This window comes from Hyperolius riggenbachi, chromosome 1, assembly GCF_040937935.1.
Source record: "Hyperolius riggenbachi isolate aHypRig1 chromosome 1, aHypRig1.pri, whole genome shotgun sequence".
NCBI classification, from domain to species: domain Eukaryota; kingdom Metazoa; phylum Chordata; class Amphibia; order Anura; family Hyperoliidae; genus Hyperolius; species Hyperolius riggenbachi.
Genome location: NC_090646.1, coordinates 249,166,531 through 249,188,654, shown reverse-complemented (window position 1 = coordinate 249,188,654; position 22,124 = coordinate 249,166,531). Strand labels below are relative to the sequence as shown.

Below are 22,124 nucleotides of genomic sequence, written 5' to 3'. Positions count from 1 at the left end.
ACTGTGATTATATGCACTACTTATCTGTCCAGTGAAAGACGCTCTCATCTGTTGCCACAGATGCCAATCATGCTTGGTTAGGACTCCACACTGGAATAAAGCTGTCTGTCTTGGTCACTCAATACATCAATCAGGTGCCTGGGTGCCATCATCAAATCCCAGTTCCCCTTACACAACTAAGAAGGCAAGGCCACCAGTCAACAACTCTGGCTCATGTTAGAATATCCGCTCACATCAACCGCCATACGCTGAACAGTGGCCAATTAATGTGTGTCTCACAGCCTGGCCTGGCTGTTGTACTGGAAACAGGTAAAAACAATTTAAAATTAAAAAAAGGGCAACCCAACAATAATCAAGTTCTAATGGGGTATACTAAATCATTTCATATCACCACCTACATATTACCAAAGTCACACAAAAAAAAACTATGTATGAGCATCAATTTGACCTCAGTAGTAGCCAAACTGTGTGAAGGCATTTTAATATCAAGATGCTTGAATACAGAACAAGGGATCCAAGAGATCATAATCTCTAATGGGACCTCCCCCCCCTCTTATGGGATGCCCCTCACACACATGCACACACCTAGTAAATTGTGTAGCATGTAGGGTAGCACAGAAAGAGGAAGTGTACCAAAAGCTTCAGCTACTCACTACACCACCAGGACTGTATAAAGCAGAAAAAAATAGATCAGCACCAACAAAAGCTCTTTTAATGTGAACTAGCTGGTGAAAAGACCTACATTGTGCAAAGTAGGAGTGCATGCACCATCTGTGTTTTCATGCCATCCCACCACAAGCCCCATCCTGCCACATTCGTACGCCATCCAATCAGCGCCACAGCCTATTGTGTTGGTCAATCAAGTAAAGAGGGGCAAAAGGGGGCATGTCCCATGCATACAGACACACATACATACTGCATATGGCTTGGAAATTATTATATAATCAAGTTAAAGTGACATAAATGTCACTCCAGCATTACAGCCATATCCTGCTGTTTTAGGCTGCAAGCTCTTTATCAAGCTGATTAGCTGAATAAAAGGAAATAATAAATACAATTCTCCTTGGCTACAAGGTGAGAGACATCAACATGTCAGTTATGAAACACAATAAATAGCCAGCACGTCTCTTCAAACTGGGTTGAAGTTTTATTTCAATGTTTTGAGGACATGCAAGACCACTTTCATGTCACTGTCATGAAAGAAATCAATTCAAAGTTGTGTTGCTATTTCTTTAGTGTACAGGCATCAGAATGCCTACAGAGCAGATACCTATGCAGGAAGGAGATGCTTGGATTAGGTTTTCTGAAAAAAAAAGAAAAAAAAGATGGTGACAACTACAGGGCAGGGACACGGGGATGCGAAAAATGAAGCAGATCATGCAGTGTTTCATGTGGAACCAGCAGTAGGCAAAAAATACATTTCCTGGATATATTAGGATTTTTTTGTTTTATGAGTTGCCTAGCAGCTACTTCAGCTTCCTTTATTACATGATTACTATGGTAGTAGTAATGTATAACTATTTATATAGCCGTGTATCAGATTTTTATGTTACTTGTATATATTAATTTTTTCTATGCACTGTCTGTTCCATAAATATGCTATTGATATGGTCTTTCATCATTAATCTACGTTAACCTGTTTGAACTGGTGATGTTACGCTCATAGTATAAAATTAAATGTAGAGAAACTATAACTTACTTACCAATGGTAATAGAATTTGGAACCCACCAAAGCTGGAGAGTTTATAATCATAGATATAGAATCCTATTCAAAGTTTGATGGGTGACATATCTCGTGTCATGATAAATGGCTAATTATTAATTGCAATGTGCATACAAACTGTGATAAATTTAACTTGTCTCATTAAAAGTGATGCCCATCCATTCATTAGAGTCTCTTCTTGTGATGGCAGAATAACAATAATTCATGTTTAACAATTGAAGATCCATAAATGTGGCATGTTGACATTTATAAATGTTTACTAATGAATAATGAATTTAATACCACTTTACGGGTTTAATTTAAAGAAAACTATGGAGGTTTTATTCATTATTGTTCAGGAATAATTTTAAGTTCAACATAATATATGCATTATTTTTATTAAACTAACCCATATTGACATGGCAACTAGAAATTCTTCTTCCGATTTCTGTTTTATTCAATACATTTGCATAACAACCCACAAAGAAAGCCATAACATCAGGCACTGTAATACAGGGCCAGATTTACCAAAGCATTACTGACAGTTTTTCTTCAAACTGTTCTAACCAGCAAAGGAACTGTTGTGCATGATAATAAGAAACGTCTTAAATCCTGCTTAGTAGTGGTAGTTTACCATGGATTTCTAGAGCTGCACTACAGTTATTAAAAATGCAAATCCATCCCTAAACTGCTGCAGATTAAGAAGTGCTTAAAGAGGAACTGTCGTGAAAAATTTTAAAATTTAAAACACATACAAATAAGAAGTACATTTCTTCCAGAGTAAAATGAGCCATATATTACTTTTCATCTATGTTGCTGTCACTTACAGTAGGTAGTAGAAATCTGACATTACCGACAGGTTCTGGGTTAGTCCATATCTTCATGGGGGATTCTCAGCATGGCCTTTATTCTTTATAGAGACATTCCCTGAAAAAGATTTATACAAAGATGCCAGCCAGCCTCCCTGCTCGCTGCACACTTTTTGGGCAGTTGGACAGAGCAACTGCTATTCACTAAGTGCTTTTAAAAATAAAGAAAACCTTGAGAACCCCCCATGATTTGTGAAGTACTCCTCTCCCCTGCTGCCAGGTGTCCTGTGAAGCTGTTCTGTGCTTAACCCTTCCAGTGCTGGGCATTGATGCAGTACAACAGATGTATTGGTTACCTCAGGAATAGTAATTTCCCTCACACACTGCACTGCCTGAGAGACCTTCCTAACTCCTCCAATTCCTAACCGTTTAAGAAGGAATCTGCCCTATTTAGTGATTACTTAGGATGTCTGAGACAATTCTGCATTGATTTCTAAAAACCTACTAATATTTTGTCTCAAACACTTTTGATAAATGTCCCACATAGTTCCCAAATTTGTCAGCAAGGTAGACCAATCAATATTCAATAGCATGTAAATTTGGTCAGCACCCTAAAATAAAAAATAGTAGCTGTTACAGCTTTTTATGTCCCAGCTTCCAAACAGTTGGGATGCTGTGTACAATGTAAAAACTAGAATGTTGTGGTCTGTAAATCATTTATATTTGTATTTAACTGAAAATAAAGCAAAGACAACAGAGAAAATTAGAAAATACTTAGTTAAATGTGTGAGATCTGCAGGAAACACTTGCTATAGTATTAATCATGAAATAGTGGAATATAAACTCTAAAAATAAAAACGCCCTCCAATGTCTCCAGGACACAAAGGGTTTTAGTCTCACAGTTCTATAGTTCATAAATCTCTACAGGACTCCACTCGCAGGAGTAGTAAACTGTCCATCCAACTTTGTTCCAGGACAATCACATCCGCATGCAAAAAAGAAAAGACAGTACATAGCTTAAACCTGCAACTAATGATTGTTCTATGACAGGACCCACCACCAGAGTAGTCAGGGCGTGTGGGTACCAGAGACCACATCAGATCAGCACCAGTGCCAGGACCCCCCTCTGTGTCCGCACTCACCGCACTAGCCTCCCAAGTCTCCGGAGGTAGGATTTAACAGCAGGAGGGGGAAACAGCCAATCACGCCTTTCCAATGCGCTCTAGCTCAGCACACACTGCAACTAAGAGACACTGATATAGCGTAACTCCGTTATTTAATAAAAGGTGTTAAAAACAATTGCACTCACAAGCGTCAGTGAATCAGAAGCACATAGCATAACAGTCAGGGTCCCCGGGAAAACACTCAGCTGCTGCTGTATCAGATCCTCTTTCACTCGCTCTTTCTCGCTCTTTCTAGAACAACCATTAGTTGAAGGTTTACGCTATGTACTGTCTTTTCTTTTATTGCATGCGGATGTGATTGTCCTGGAACAAAGTTGGATGGACAGTTTACTACTCCTGCGAGTGGAGGTTTATGAACTACAGAACTGTGAGACTGAAACCCTCTGTGTCCTGGAGACATATGAGCGCGTTTTTATTTTTAGATTTTATATTTATGTCCGCACATTGACATATTTTAAACGCGAACCATGGAGTGCAGTGCCTTTACTAAAGCACATATTTTGTGAATTTGTAAATAGTGGAATATGTAGTATACCATCGCCATTGAGCTGGGCTCAGGGTGAACCGAATGACAGCTCAGCTTGCTGTTGTTAAAATTCCTGGCAGAGTTAAATACTAATCCCCCTCCATAGTGAGTCAAAGCAACTCAGAAGAAGTAATTTAGGTTCCGGCAAGCACCAGAATAACCCTTTCACAGGGCGTCCACCATAGCACTGTGCGCCAAAACGACCTACTTCAGAAACATTGTCCCATATTTGCATAAGGATTTTAGGATAGGTTCAACTGTTCAACATTTTGGGACTTCCTTTGTCATATTTTTCATCTCATAATGTTCCAACTGTTTTCAATGTGTAATGGTCTAGACTGAAGAAAATCTAGTTAACACCTGGGCTCTTGCACTACAGAAACAGTAGCAATAGACCTCTAGCTCAACTGCAAAGTTATTCACCAGGGAGTCAACCAGTGTGCACTAGGATCCAGCGTGGTGTCAGCAACAGTCACATCAAAGAAAGGATAACTGGGTCTCCACCTGGATTTTGTGCAAATACTTGTTTTATTCACATCATAGCAAAGAAACACAATGTTTCCGCCTCACGGCCTTTATCAACTGTTAACAACCAACTGACAAACCACCAATATATGGAAAAACTAAAACACACCCCCCAATGGGGCAGGTACCAGCTTAATTGTTTCAAGGAGAGGTTTGCATATACAAAAAATAGCAGCTTAAAGGTACAGTGACCCTAAGAGGATCAACTAGAAACATTTAAAGGTACAGTGTCCTATGCTCTTGCACTACAGAGCCATGCTGCTGTCATACATGCAGAGTGCTGGTTAGCATTGATTTTCCTGAAAAAAAAAACATTGTTTGGATGTCAGTATATTCATCTGCCTGTATATATTTTTCAGAATGAATGGTACCTTGTTAGCTGTTAAAACTATATGTAGATAGATGTCCGCTAAAGAAGGTTTGTATGAGTGATGCAGATATCATAGACTATGAATGCAATTTGCTGTGTACAGCATCTTTGTGTACAACATCTTGCAAATATTTTTTTCTGATTGGGAGTTTAGCTCAATAGAATAGACTGTGTAGGTATGGCTCTCATACTACATGGAAGGGGGTAAAATTGGTCTGTGATCTTTCATTTTCCAAAGACTTTTATCTGATGTGTGTACCCACCTTAAGGGGGTAAGGACTAAAAACAATAAGTCAGACTAGATGGTAGGCTGTATATAAGATGCTATGGTGCACCATACTGGCTACTACATGATGATATCATGGCATGGCTGGCTTCGGTATTTTAGAGCAGCCTTTGTACTTGCTTGAAGAGGTGATATTTGGGATTGCATTTGAAGATGGCACAGTTGGGTGACTCTCAAACAAATTGAAGAGATCCAGAGAGGACAAACTCATAAACCAGTATATGTAAAGTATATTGCTCACTATTTTGTATGCATTCAAGATACCCTGCTACAGAATTACAATTTTGTTGGATGTGATGACTCAGCATGCATGCCAAATACAGGTCCAGACAGAATACGCAGCAATGCAATAATTCAGATGTTGTAACATAATTTTTAAATCTAGTAGTCTTAGTTATTAATAATATTATAGCATACAACATCTTGAGTGTTAGGACTGTTTACATATCAACGCGCAGGGATATTCTTGTGTATACAAAATCTTGCTTGAGGCCTAAGCAGCTGGGAACTGTGTTACAGAGTTTTATGTTCGTATGTGGATTGTGATGCAAATTAACTGAATAAATGGTATATTTAATAAATGCCCACTGCTGTCTTCCTGGTGTTGTGAAATTCTTATACTACTGCCTGTTTGGGCTGATTACAGTTGTCATAAGTGTGTAGTATGCATTCCTCCTTAAAGGACAACTGAAGTGAGAAGAATAGGAAGGCTTCCATATTTATTTCCTTTTAAACAAAACCAGTTGCCTGGCAACCTTGTTGATCTATTTGGCTGCAGTAGTGTCTGAATAACACCCGTAACAAGCATGCACCTAATCTTGTCAGATCTGTCAATAATGTCAGAAACACCTGATCTGCATATGCTTTTTTCAGGATATGTGGCTAAAAAGTATTAAGACAGAGGAACAGCAGGATAGCCAGGCAACTGGTATTAATTAAAAGGGAAAATACATGGCAGCCTCCATATCCCTCTCGCTTCAGGAGTCCTTTAAAGGAGGAATTTTAATTCCAATCAGTAGTGGATTCCCCACTTTATCACAAGAAAGCTTTACCTTTTCTTGAATAGATCAACAGAGACATTTGTGTGGCTGATATTATGGTGTAGTAATTTTTTTAACTTCGCACTGTGCAATGTATTGATGTATTTTTCCCCATACTACTATCTTTCGGTAGGGTTCTTCTTTAAGAGGAGGGTTCATTGTTTGCATTAACACTTTCTTTCTAATGTTTTTTTTTCCATTTCAAGCAAGAATGCAGCCATTGTATTTGATTTGCAAAATATGCAACACTGCCTGCATATAGAGGCACTCTCTGTAAATGAGATGGGAGTGTGTCTATCTATCTAACATGGCAATGGAAGTGGTACAATGAATGTTTTTTAGCTCCTGTAAGTCACTTCGCAAAAAACATAAGCTTACTGTTATTTAAATGCCATCATTACTGCTTGCACTACTATAATTAATAAGCTGCTATACTCCAATCAGGCAGTAACATATTTCTAATTGCCATTTAGATGGATATATCACTAAAACTCATTAGATTTCTATGCTAGAATAATAATTATTGGTAAACCAATCTACTGAGCAGAGATAATTAAAAATGTATTGTCACACATCACTATGGTCAATATCGTAAGCCCAGCATTGCATGACTTTTGAAAAGTGCTGGTAATGTCCTTTTCTTTTTTACTATAAGAAGAATCATGTTAGTTTAAATAGCAATCCTTGGTTATAATGAAATAACAGATATGGGCATTATTTTGATATTGAAGCATGTCTAATATGTTAAACTTTTGTTTTGTGAATAATACGCTGTGAGATATATAGTTTTACCTAAGAGAATGATGATGCCAGGGATAAAAGTGTACATTAAATCAAAGGAGGACCAAAATATGATTTCTCTCAATCCTATCATATGCTGTAAGGATGTAGCAAATGTTCTACAGAAGATAAGGTCATATTGGAGGGCAGTAGTACAGCAATGGTTTGATCATATTCTAAAACTATATCTTATGATCTTTCAGTAAAGTTAATAAAAGTCGTGAAAAGAGGAACTTGAATTTTAGCACACATTAGATGACATGTATGATTTGTATATGTTTTTCAGGACAAATAGGGAAACATAACATGTTCATGTTTTTCTGTAGTGTGAGTAAGTGGATAAAATATTTAAGCTTAAAACAAAAACGCAAAAAAAAGAAGAAAAATAAGGAAAAAATGTTTTGTACTGTGTTAGGTGAAAGAAATACGTGGGTAGAAAAATGATGCATTTTAATGACTAACTAAAAAAATTCCACAATGCGAGCTTTCAGAGATCATTTCTCCCCTTTTGGATGTATCTACAAATAAGAGCTGAAATTGTGGAGTGTATAAAATACACACATTCTGATCTAAGATGTTCTATACAAAAATAACAAAAGCATTATGATTTAAATGCAGTCCCAAACTTACATGAAGTTTTTTTCCTAAACATTTTTAGAAGCAATTTCAGAACAGAGAAGTCATTTCAAAGTAGATTACATAAGTATGCAGTTTTTTGAATGCTGATTTTTTTTTTTTTGAGAAAATGGATACATGAGGGTCATCCAGAAAGTATGAGCCATTTACTTTCATCTGCCATAAAAGGTATTCTTTCAATGTAATTTAACTTGCATCTGTCAGGTTACCGTATATACTTGCATATAAGCCGAGGTAACCACTTTTCCCTCTGAAGCCAGGAAAAAGTGATTGGCTTGGATATAAGCCCCCTCCACAGTAGCCAGATGTGCCCCTAGTACAAGTTATCCTCCCTACCCATAGCCAGATGTGCCCCAAGGGTGATACAGCTGTGTCTCAATTCCACACTAGATGGCATCATAGATATTAGACACAGTGATTGCCACACAGGAAGAATACACGACCATTGCACTGCTGACGCACAGCTCACTCTGCTCCACAAGCCAGGCTGACACAGGTAGTCCTGAGCAGCACACTCTGCACATCATGTTGTGGGGGATTGGGGGCATGGACACAGCAGGGAGCCAGTACCAAAACGTGCCAGTAACAAAACCTGCTCCACCATCTGTTCTGCTCCAGTGACTTGCATATAAGCCGAGGGGGTAACTTTTCAGCACATTTTTGTGCTGATAAATTAGGCTTATATGCGAGTGTATACAGTAATCCCTTTTATCCCTGCACCACTTGTCACATAACTGCTGAATGTGAGTAACTGCTCAGCAGCAATAACATGAAGCCCCTCCAACTCATTTCCTTCCAATTCATAGGCGAGGAGTATGATGCTACTACAATAAAGGGATTGAAACCCTTGTAAAAAGATATGATACATTCTTAAATAAAGCAGGTGATTATGTGGAGGAATAATCATCAAAAGATTCAATGTTTCTAAAATAAAATAAACAAAATGTTTAATAATAGATTAAATGAGAACCGCTGTTACTTTCTGGATGATCCTCATACTTGTTTTGTAGATTTTTGGCAACCAGGAGGAAAGAACTAAAACCTAGGCATCCATTAAAAGAATACTGACTGACATAAAGAGAACCTGTATTCACATTAAGCAATATATACTGGGTAATTGCAACATAGCTGTATCCCCCACACTAAACTGAAGCAAAATCAAATTTGGTTCATCATCAGTAAAATTAATTGCTTTTGTAAATGGTTCCCTTTGATGTAATTTATCCATAGCACTATCATATATACTTGTCAAGTTCATTACTGTGACAGAATTAATGTTGCATGCTGCTATAATAAATACTCAACACTTCAGTCAGTCAGATATTTTTATTAGAATGGTAGAAAAACTCTAAAGCTTATGAAAGCATATTTGTAACAAATCTGGGAAATTAAAATTGTGTGCCTAATGAAAACAAAGATATAATTAGAAGTTGCCTGAAGTAAAAATGGCATTCAAAATGATTAGTGGATCAAGAGACACTGGTTACTAAAGTAATATGGAGTTTTGACTTTTCCATCATCAAGCCGACCTTAAACCAACCCCTCCCTCTTTTTGAGCCTCCCTGGTTTTCTAAGTGTGTTTGAATGTTTCACAGACCAGTAGGGAACCTCAGAAGCTCACATTTTCTTCATATTTTCTTTTCCAATTTTTACCAGGATTCTGACTGTGTATTTTGGTCATATGATAACTTCCTATTGCACTATTCTATTAGGAGCTGCCCTAAAGAATCAGTCCTCCCTACTCTATGCAAACATAGCAGTCATAAGCAAGAGGAGCCATAATGACACATAGTAGAACATAATGCATAAACAGAATATCCATTTTACTTTATTCTGATGCTAATTTTTTTGGGGTAACCCCACCCTGCCAGTGATGTTTAGTTTAGGCGATAATGTCCCAAGCCTTCTGCCTCTGAATAGTGAGGAAGATCAGGTGACTTTTGTTCCTGTTCAGAGGATAACAAATTCCCCAGTAATGTACCTTGCTAGCATTAAAGATACCAGTGTCGGATAAATATGAAATATAGATGTGGATGAACTTTTTTTTTAAATAAATATTTAGGTACTAGTAGATGCACCAACCCATTTCAGATAATTCCTCAAAGAGAGCATGCTGTTCAAGTTATGGTTATAAATGTGCATTTGTAAAATACCGTATATACTCGCAAGCAAGCCGAATTTTGGACCCACAAAAAGTGGGTCAAAAGTTGGGGGGTCAGCTTGCTTGCGAGTGATGTGCCTGAGGGTCATCGTCCCCACTCCCCCCACGGCCGCTGCTATTACCTTAGCTCCGCGGCTTCCTATTCCCCTGTCCTGCTCTTAATTCGCAGCAGCTCGCCCCACGGTGGCTGCTGCGTGATGACGGAGGAAGTGCAGAGAGAGGTTCCCATAGTAACCAGGAAGCCACTCTCTGCGACTTCCTCCGTCATCACACTGCAGCTGCCGTGGGGTGAGCTTCTGTGAATTAAGAGCAGGGCAGGGGAATAGGAAGCCGCGGAGCTAAGGTAATAGCAGCTGCCTCGGGGGGAGCGGGGGGCGCTAAACTAGCTATACTGGGCACTTTACAAGCTATACTGGGCATGATACTAGCTATCCTGGGCACGATACTAGCTATCCTGGGCACGATACTAGCTATCCTGGGCATAATACTAGCTATCCTGGGCACGATACTAGATATTCTGGGCACGATACTAGCTATCCTGAGCACTATACTGGGCACGATACTAGCTATCCTGGGCACTATAGTGGGCATGATACTAGCTATCCTGGGCACAATACTAGCTATCCTGGGCACTATACTAGCTATCCTGGGCACTATACTAGCTATACTGGGCACTTTACAAGCTATAATGGGCATGATACTAGCTATCCTGGGCACGATACTAGCTATCCTGGGCACTATACTAGCTATCCTGGGCACTATACTGGGCATGATACTAGCTATCCTGGGCACGATACTAGCTATCCTGGGCACTATAGTGGGCACGATACTAGCTATCCTGGGCACGATACTAGCTATCCTGGGCACGATACTAGCTATCCTGGGCACTATACTGGGCATGATACTAGCTATCCTGGGCACGATACTAGCTATCCTGGGCACTATAGTGGGCATGATACTAGCTATCCTGGGCACGATACTAGCTATCCTGGGCACTATACTAGCTATCCTGGGCACTATACTAGCTATACTGGGCACTTTACAAGCTATACTGGACATGATACTAGCTATCCTGGGCACTATACTAGCTATCCTTGGCACTATACTAGCTATCCTGGGCACTATACTAGCTATCCTGGGCACTATACTAGCTATCCTGGGCACTTTACAAGCTATACTGGGCACTATACTAGCTATCCTGGGCACTATACTAGCTATCCTGGGCACTATACTAGCTATCCTGGTCACTATACTAGCTATCCTGGGCACGATACTAGCTATACTGGGCACTTTACTAGCTATACTGAGGCACTACCTTCCCAAACTGGGCACTATACTAGCTATACTGGGACACACTGGGGGGGATCATGCGGCCAGCATTTCCTACCCCCCGGCTTATATGAGGGTCAATCATTTTTTCCTGTTTTTTTCTGGCAAAAGTTGGGGGGTCGGCTTATATGCGGGTCTGCTTGCTTGCGAGTATATACGGTAATACCTTTCTCTCATCCATTAATACTTATTATTTCTTATAACAAAAGTTTTTATTAAATGAATTATGAAAAATCCATAGATTAAAAAGCTGCTCACCTGTGCCGAGTCCTGTACCATGCAAGAGTTATCTTTCATTATTGTTGCATTGTCCTTAATTTGTTACTAGAGTTGTAAGGAATGTGAAATCCTATTTCTCAATGGAGATTAATGTATGTGACTATTCTATAAATTACAGCACAGCTGCTATGATTTCCCATGTGTCTTTTGGCTCATTCAAAGCACATTTCATGCATAAAATAAATATACTGTGGAAGGAGAACGTAAGATGTATTGTCATCAAAATGTACACAACACCTATTTATATATAAATGGCTTTTCCATCTTTAGCTAAAGTAATTGCATCCACTCCACCCATTTTCATGTAAGTGGAACCGTTCCATGTAAATCAGTCAAACAGAATGAAATGTGTTACTGTATAGTTCGTTTTACTGAAGTCTGTTCAGTGCATAAAGGCAATACATGCAGAGGTTTTATTTTGTAAAGTCCCAGTGGTGAGTGCAACTTCTCTTTCTCTATTGGACATTTGTCTTGTTGCTTTGCTACTATGAAGGGCTGCTCTACTGTGCTGTACATTTATTTATTTATTGTATTTATAAAGCGCCAACATATATTACGCAGTGCTGTACATGCAGAACAGTTGAGAATGGCATGCAATGCAGGGAACAGTAAATTCGGGCGCCTGAGGCTAGTGGACAAATCGGGCGCCGCCATTCACTCCTATAATAAATATCGTTTAATGGGCGCCCGATAGGAAAAAAGGGCGCCGGAGAAAAATAACGTTTTAAAAGCGGCGCCCGGAGACTTAATGTTTTATTACTGTTTCTCATGATTACACATTATTAAATGATTTATACATTTTTAAATTTTATTTTAAAACGAAAAACAGTACAATATTTTTTTAAAACATTATTTTTAAACGAAAAACAGTACTTTTTTTTTTTTTTTTTTTAACATTATTTTTAAACGAAAAAACTAACAGGAGGGTCTTAGGTTTAGGCACCAACAGGGGGGTCTTAGGTTTAGGCACCAACAGGGGGTTCTTAGGTTTAGGCACCAACAGGGGGTCTTAGGTTTAGGCACCAAAAGGGGGGTCTTAGGTTTAGGCACCAACAGGGGGGTCTTAGGTTTAGGCACCAACAGGGGGTCTTAGGTTTAGGCACCAACAGGGGGGTCTTAGGTTTAGGCACCAACAGGGGGGTCTTAGGTTTAGGCACTAACAGGGGGGTCTTAGGTTTAGGCACCAACAGGGGGGTCTTAGGTTTAGGCACTAACAGGGGGGTCTAGGGGTTAGGGGTAGGTACAGGGAGGGTTACTTAGGCACCAACAGGGGGGGTCTTAGGTTTAGGCATCAACAGGGGGGTCTAGGGGTTAGGGGTAGGTACAGGGAGGGTTACTTAGTAATTTTTTTTTTTAAACGTTATTATACGTTTCACTATTTAAACGCAAGATTAACGTTTTTACAATTGCCAATTTAATGCACATTATTTAATGATTTATAACTTTATAAAACATTAATTTTAAACGAAATACAGTACAATACATTTTTAAACGTTATCAATACTTATCGTTAAAAACCCGGCGCCCTTTTTTCCCAGCGCCCCTTTTTAACGTACGCTGCAATGCATCCTGTTTAAAAGGGCACAGTAGCCACAGTTTTGATAGCAGCAACAAGTGAGGGACACCAATGAATAAGGTTAGGTAGTGATGAAGTAGGATCTTCAATGTTAGGTGCCAATGTGGGGATACTTATTGTTCGGCATTGAGGAGGGGTTAAGGTTAGGCACCACCAAGGTTTTTTGGAGTTTAGGCACCATCAGTGGGGTCTTAGGGTTAGGCATTGGTAAAGGGGTCTTAGAGTAAGCCATCATCAGGGGGGTCTTAGGGTTAGGCATCACCAGAGGGGTCTTAGGGTTAGGCATCAGTAGAGAAGTAGAGGGCTCTGTGAGAGAGTAGGGTTAGGTCAGGTCATAGTAGAATATTGGTAAATATTACCAAAGTTTTACTATATGAATGAAGTAGTAGAATATCATTTTACCAATATTCTACTGCTAGCTATTCCCTGTGCCCTTTTCAGTATAGGCCTTTATTAAAGATACTTGTTTCACTTGTTAGATTTGACGATAGGCCATTGGTGCATGCTCTTACCGATACTCTGATACTTTGCTCTGCACTGCTTTCAGTGTGAACAAGTTATCATTGTGGATCATGAATTGTATTTTATATGCAGGTTGACAAGATAATAAAGTTGAAATAATGTATGCCATCCATCCTAATTATGAAGTGAAGGGAGTGCTTATTTATCAAGAAAAGCAGAATTTTACTTTAGGTGTTCCAGCAAACTAGTTTGAATGAAATAGCGCTTTGTAAGTGGTAGAAAAATACAACCCTTGGCTGGGTCATATCTTAACACAGCGGGGTTGCTGAACAGTAGAAAACTTATAGCTGTTCTACAGCACTCATATGTGTGCACTTATAGTGAGAGCTTATATTAAACAAATGCAAGTCATTCAATGTCATGACTGTACAGTGTCTTGTATTTCTTATGTATATTTGTTCCCCATTATTTGTTTGTATTATGTACAGCGCTACGGAAGATGCTGGTGCTATATAAATAAAAAATAATAATAATAATAATAATTCTGGCTTAATGACATTAAAGTGCTCTTTGTCAGTCTCTGCATGTGATTGCAATTGACTAACCTTTCAGTAGTCAGCACTATATTATGATATGACCGATCTACTTGATGTAAACATTGCAACCTAATAGTAAAGTTAAGAAAAAATTGTACTTTATCCTCCACTATTCCTTATTCTTTATAAATCAGCCCATTGTAACTGACCAGTTTCTGTGGAATAAGTACCGTTTTATGCATACTGCCAATGATTGATGTGAGTTTAATGAAAGCAGCTATGCAAGTGAGGCTTAAGATGTAACTTATAGTACAAGTTTATTGACACAGGTACAAGGCTGAGAGAGGTAAAGGGGCTATTTTCTTGAAGGAATAAACTGTAAACAACATGATTAAATAGTTCCACTGTGACAGATGCAGTGCCAAATATATCGAGTGAAGGTTCAACAACTCATTTGAATTCAAGGCTTTCCAGCATACTGTACGTTATCCAGTGAAAGATAACAAATCAGAACATGCAGACGCAACAGAGGAACATGACACGATGATGGATGTCTGATAATCCACCAGATAAAAATAACATTGTTTGTTACACATGCTCACATTCTCATTTTACAGCAACAGCATTAGACTTTAACCAGTGTCCGCAATCCTCTGTGTCCTTTATTAATGTACAAAAAAAAAAAAAAAACCAACAAAAAAAAAACAAAACAAGATTTGACATATATTTAGTAATGGGTGGTTCATTTGAATCACTTAAAAGATCTAAAAAGTATATGTAATATCTTAGTGATGAGAGTGGTCAAATGGTACCTTTAGTTTTAAAGGAGGCTTCTGGGACAAAAAAAAATCCTGTCCTGAGATTTTGATCACATGATAAGAAATACTAGTAAATAAGCATTTTTTTTTCAGGCAGTGTGCCTGTTTTGCTGCCTTAATTGTGTTATCTCCACTACCAAAATGAATTGTTCTTCCCTAAAGTTATCTCAAAGTTAATTTGGGGGTGTTAGGCTGTGAGTTCCTTTCATGCATAAATCTTTAAAATGAAATTCAAAACAATGTAGTCAATGTTCACAGTGTAAAATGTGTAATGTAATGTGTCACAGCTACATAAACCAGCAATATAAACCCAAAATATAATTACAACAACTGCTGAAGCATATGTAGAATAAACTTACTTGGACCACTCCTTGTGTTCATTTTATATGCAAAAACATCAGCTCACATAAAACATCTGAGAATATATAATTACATTTGAAAACTTGTATGAAGTCCTTCAGTTACAACAATTAAGAGCCATTATTTAGTTAATCAATACCCAAGAAAAGAGTTGTAGTTGTCCAGTATCCAATAATCAATAACTTAGGAAGAGATAGAGGCTGTCCAGTCCCGAGTAAAGTGGGACAGCCTTGTATGTCAAATATTTTACCTGCTTTCTTTTTCTCAAAGCAGTTATATCTGTTTTGTCAGTGACACATGAGAATAAGTCTGTGACAATGTTATTGCATTAGTGCCTAAGGTTTCAGTATCTTTTGTTTCTGATTGTCACACTACATCCACAATTAATGAGTCTGTAATTCAAGGTTCTAGCAAAGCTGTCATCGCTGTCACTCAGAAAACTGGCTAACACAGTTTAATTTGCTGGTTTAATTCCCACAGGGCTATTTGAAAGGTCGTGTTGACCAATTGAGTGAGAAATAAACTTAGCCTTTAGGGCACATCATTTTCAAAAGTAGTCCTTTTTTGCCTTATCTTTTATTTCACCTGATCCCCAAGTAAACAAAATGGAAAGGAATATAGATCTGCTTTATGAATTGTTTGACCATCTTTGACAGGTGATCTCCCCTGGTGGAACCACCATTTCCCATCAACTTTAATTTGCTCTTTCTCTACTTCTCGCTCTTGGTATTTCTCTCCAGTGAAATATCAAGAGCGGGACTCAATTATAATGGTAGATGAAACGATTCAGTTTCAGGTGTCTTTGTTTATACAATGGTACAATATAGATTAAAAAGTAGTGACACAATTGTTATATTATGTCAATACTCGTTTTTTTTCCAGAAAAATTGTTTATTTAATTTGTAAAGACTTTACATACAAGTGTACTTACAAAGAACATTTACCCTAACTGTTTTACCAGTCTCACTAACAACCATTCTGTGGCATAACTAAGGAGCTTGGGGCCCTTGTAGGAGTTTTACATGGGACCCCAAGCACTCTAATGATATGGAGCCCCAAAACCTATCAAGGGCAGCTATAATGCCAGAGAGGTGTAATCAGAGGAAGGAAATAGTCTGTTAAGGATTACTACTATTCAATACACACATAGAGTTGCTGATTGCCAGCCTAGCACCAATGAAAAGCTAAAACATGGATGAATGAGGGCCCCTCTAATCCAAGGGCCCTGGTGCAGTCATAACCTCTGCATCCCCTATTGCTACACCACTGCAACCACTCAATGGCCCTTAATACCAGATTACAGATCCGTTTGTATCAGCACTGGTGTCACATCCAATTTGGAAATGGATGTAACAGTGGAAATTGATCCTTGAATATTGTACATGAATATTGTTTATGTATGCATATATTGGTTTATTTTTAATTTGGAAATATACTTTTATTACAAACTAAAGACCAGTAACAGTACTGGACCCAAATCCTCAGGACACATACAAACTGATTTACTTCTGGGCTAGAACTCATTGGAAAACACATTACGCTGAAAGTTTTCAGTGTTTGCCTGAATCCTAGTACTGAGATGAGAAACCTTCTTAGTGTGTGGGTGTGTGCAACTCCTGTAAGGCCCCTTTTACACTTAATCAGTTGCTCTCAGTTATAACTGAAAGAAAACTGATTTTCAAAGTAATGCCCATGTTTTCCTATGGCTCCTTTTACACTTAACGCATTTTAACTGAAATCTTCTTCCCAATGCACTGCTATGGAAAAGACGTGTACCAACGCGTACTAACGCATACTAACGCACACTAACGCATACCAACTGATTAAGTGCAAAAGGGCCCTAACACAGCTGTCAATTTCAGTGACCTTCTTCATGATCCAATATGATCCGGTCAAGATTTGTTTACACATGTTTTGCAAACTGAAAACTTTTTTCTTTAATAAATATAGTCTGGATTTTCTGGATTACTTATGATTTCTTATGATCGCTTATTAGATTAGGTCCCTGGTTCAGCAATTAGGCTGCTGCTTTACTCACATAGGAAGAAAATACATTGGAAGCCTTAGTTATGATACATTTAAGCCCTTTACTGATCAAACAAATAAGAATCTAATTTCTGGGTTTCTGTTCTTTTTTTTTACAGATTATTTACCAGGTCACCAAAATGTTACTGTGCAAACATTACATTGTTGTGAATGTCCATTTATTACAATCCAGTAATTTTTTGCCAGTATTTCTGATGTGTTGTTGAGCAATCATTGCGATTTAGCCTTAAGGTGGCCACTAACGGTCCAATTTCTAGCGAAAAATCGTTTGAGCGATCAGAAATTCTGATCGGATTGGTTGTAAATAATCTCCATTGGTGGACACAATCGATTATGAACGAGTGAAAAAAATGTTGTCCGAATTAATTTTTGTCGAACCAAAATTTATATTTTCTTATTGGTTGTGATAGATAGGAAGCAAAGATTGGTTCGTTGATGGTGTAGTGAGCGATGTATTACAATATTTCACTTCCGATCAGAATTTCTGATCGCTTGAACGATTTTAGAAGTTGGACCGTTAGTGGCCAGCTTTAGTTGCCTTTCTAAAAATTGTTTTGTTTTGTTGATTTACTAAACAAATGCAAATTTTACATCAAACAGCCAATCTAGTAAAAAGAATCTTTTTTTTACATAATTAGATGACTGAAATAGGCACAGCTATGTAAGTGTACAAGTTCTAAAATATTTGTGATTTAACAAAGTGTCTTGCTTCTAAACCAAATTATTATTATTTATTAACAACTTAAGTACCAGCGGTCTCTTCCCCCTTAACCTCCCTGGCGGTAAGCCCGTGCTGAGCACGGGCTATGCCGCCGGGAGGCACCGCTCAGGCCCCGCTGGGCCGATTTGCATAATTTTTTTTTTGCTACACGCAGCTAGCACTTTGCTAGCTGCGTGTAGCATCTGATCGCCGCCGCTACCCGCCGATCCGCCGCAATTCCTCTCGCCGCGGCCGCCCCCCCCCCCCCAGACCCCGTGCGCTGCCTGGCCAATCAGTGCCAGGCAGCGCTATGGGGCAGATCGGAGTCCCCTCTGAAGTCACGACGTCGATGACGTCGGTGACGTCATCCCGCCCGTCGCCATGGCGACGGGGGAAGCCCTCCAGGAGATCCCGTTCTTTGAACGGGATCTCCTGATCTCCGATCGCCGGAGGCGATCGGAGGGGCTGGGGGGATGCCGCTGAGCAGCGGCTATCATGTAGCGAGACTTTGTCTCGCTACATGAAAAAAAAAATAAAAAAATAAAAAAAAAAGATTTGCTGCCCCCTGGCGGATTTTTTGCAAACCGCCAGGGGGGTTAAAGACCAGAGACCACTGGTACCAGGACCTTGGAATAACAAAGAATCGCTGCACATACCCGCCACAGTCGCCGTCCACACCACATGCCAGGAACCTCAGGCCACCCACTCTGCTGTCTCTATGACGGCAGAGCTCTGTGAGCTGGTCAGAAGCCACTTTCATTGGCTGCTGACTGTGTCTATCAATGTAAGCCAAGAGGAGTTGCTTACACTGATAGACAGGATCAGGAGCCAATGAAATCGGCCCCTGACCATCTCACAGGGCTCTGCCATTATAGAGATACAGCAGAGCAAGTGAGCTAAGACAGGGAGACAGCAGCAAGAGTGATGGGTGGCAGCGGTGAGCTTAACAAATTTCACCTGTAAAGACTAGAGTAACTTATTTGTTGAGTCAGAGCAATCCAGGGTAATTAGATATGGGGAGGAGAAACAATTTTACATTAACTAGCATAAATAAAAAAATAGCATAGTGCTGTAATTTGGTTCTAATAAACATCAAAATATCTTACTATAGTTCTAGATTTTTTTTTGAATGATTGATTGTCATCGGTGTAAACGTTTGCAGAAGTATGAGTCTAATGCTTTCAGGTGCGGTAATTCAGGAACTTCCATGATGATATCAAGATTAGAGAAAGTATGTGCTTAAAGGGACACTGTAACAAAAAATGTCATTGTGTTTTCTACCATCCTACAGGTTCCTAAACCTATTATAATGTGCTCTGGCTTACTGCAGCACTTTCTACTATCACCATCTCTGTAATAAATCAGCTTATCTTTCCCCTGTCAGACTTGTCTTCCTGTGTCTGGAAGGCTGCCAACTCTTCAGTGTGATCTGCTATGCAATCCCCCCTCTATGCACACTCCCCTGTGTGTGTGTGTTATTTACATTAGCCAGCTTTTCTCTGCTCTCTTATCTTTACAAGCTGGATAAATCTGTTCACATACTGATGAGTCACATACTGCAGAATTACAGACAACCGGGCAGAGCTGTCTGCAAGAAGAAACAATCAGCTTGTAACTCTTCAGTGAGCTGCAGAGGGAAAGAAACACACATATGATCTCTTGAGATTCAAAAGGAAGGCTGTATACAGCCTGATTGTGTATGGATGTATTTTCTATGTGTGGACAATGCATACTGTACATCAACCTACTTCCTGTTTTGGTGGCCATTTTGTTTGTTTACAAACAAACTTTTTAAAACTGTTTTTGACTACTTTTAATGCGGCGGAGAGCGGCGAAATTGTGACAGAGGGGAATAGGAGATGTCCCCTAACACACTGGTATGTTTACTTTTGTGTGATTTTAACAATACAGATTCTCTTTAAATATGTCACTTTTGTGCATACTAACCTATAGGGACACTGAAACAGGAAACTTAACTCTTCTTCCCTCGGAGAATGATTTTGGGTGTTTTGCCTTCCTCTGGTTTAACAGGGATATGTGAGGGAGCAGGCTGGTGTTGTACTTTGTTCTGTGGTTGAACTCGATGGGTGTATGTCTTTTTTCAACCTAAATAACTACAAAACTATATGTAACTATGTAACTATGTTTAACATTTCCAAGCTGGTGTTGTGGTCTTATAAACCTTCCCACCCAGAATACACTATTGAGGCTCTTTTTGGGGGATTCCTATGGTATTATTGGCCCACCTGGCTACAGATAGTGAAGTTGATCCCCTATAAGAACTCAAGTCATTTGGGATCTAACAGTAACCCCAGCACTGGCTATCTGATATTGAAACATCAGGTTTTATGTAAGCTAACCTTTAAAGTGGAAATCTATTTTTCTTTATGTACCTTTTTTTCTGTGCATGTTTGTACTTATATGGTGTGTGTGTATGTGTGTTGAAAAGAGTAGAGAAAGCTTTGTAGACTTTTATCAATGTTTTATTGCTGTCACTGCTATCTGTAAGGAGATTTCTCTTAATTCTCTGTTATGGTGACACAAAGGGCTTTGTGGTTTCTATTTCCCTTCTTTGAGAAGAGTTTATTCAGTACAATACTTTGGAGAACTGGATAAAGGAGAATGGCAAAACAGAAAACCTGTTTTGAGATCCCCAATTTAGTCACATAGCAAACTTGTAAGACAAGTCATGTACTCCAATAAATGAACCTTAGTTTGAGTTTCACAACACTTATAAATCACGGAAGCTTGAAAAATGAAAAAAAAAATATAATTTCATGTTCAGAGCTTTTGGGACTACCAATTTGCTATGAAGCATTTTTTTCACTTCCATGTACTGTAAGGAGAAGACTATAACTAGCATATGTGAATGTAAATGTTCATACTTGTATGTCCTAGAACACAGGTTTCTGCTGGAGAATCCACCTAACCACAGTGACAAGGCCAGATGCTTACTGCTTCACGTTGCATCGCGTTAACCGGAAGTCTCATGTTTTCCTGTGGGACTTCTGGGTGACACGACGTGATGTGATGTGGCATTCTTCGAGAATAGGTGAACATGTGCAGTATACAATTGCTAATATTACTATTGGATGGGAAACTGGTGAGCACAACAGAATGTTATCAATGGTGGCAAATATTGAGCGTCTTGTCAACATAATCTGCTGCTGAAATTTGACCATATTTAGAGCTTCTGATATTATGCTGTCATAGTAGCTTTAAATCAAATCACACGGGTCTTGCTGAAAGCATTCTGTGAGCTTTGGAAAATGCACAGCACACAGAGACAATGGACATTCACACTGAGATATTGGACATCTTGAATGACATCTATGCTTATTGTGTTTATATCAACCACTTGTGAAAATATGTGTAGTTTGATTCAGCATTCAGCAATTTGCAAATGCAGACCTGTGAAAACAGTTGTTTCGCTTGGCTCACGTCAGTTTGATTTTCTGCTACCTCAATGATTTACACAGGAGACCTGCAACATTTTCATTCTCATGCTGGACACTTATGACCAACTATCCACAAACTGTTTTGTGTATAGGAAGAGGCTGCAACACAGACTGAAGCTAATTTATCAAGACAAGTGTAAGGAAACTGGAGCAAAAGTGGAGTAGAGGCTCAGAATGGCCAGTCAGCTTCTATAAATTAAATAAAACAAGGTTTGTGTTTAATTGCTACTGAAAACTGCTCCACTTTTACTAATTTGTTATGCGTACTTTGATAAAATAGCTCCATCCACTTTATTTTGGAAAAAACTTCAAAATGTAAAATACATTTTTAAAGAAGCACAAGAAATGTGCCATTAATTACTTTTCTCCTATATTGCTGTTGCTTACAGTAGACAGTAAAAATCTGACAGATTTGACAGACTAGTCCATCCCATCATGGTGGATTCTTGGTATCTCCTTTATTCTATATAAGGATGCCTGTCCGCCTCCCTACTTACCTGCACACCATTTTGGAAGTTGTACTAAGCTACTCCCATTCAGT

General features: G+C 38.9%; 1 protein-coding gene across 1 annotated transcript in view; it reads left to right on the top strand.

Moving 5' to 3' along the window:
• LOC137547425 (glutamate receptor ionotropic, delta-2-like) overlaps nucleotides 1–21,733 on the top strand; it is a 411,282-nt gene extending 389,549 nt beyond the window's left edge. Inside the window, exon 3 of the mRNA XM_068271008.1 lies at nucleotides 21,676–21,733. Within this exon, the coding sequence (XP_068127109.1) occupies nucleotides 21,676–21,698 (23 nt within the window). The 3' untranslated portion in view covers nucleotides 21,699–21,733. The remainder of the gene's footprint in view (nucleotides 1–21,675) is intronic.
• The last annotated feature ends 391 nt before the right edge of the window (nucleotides 21,734–22,124 follow it).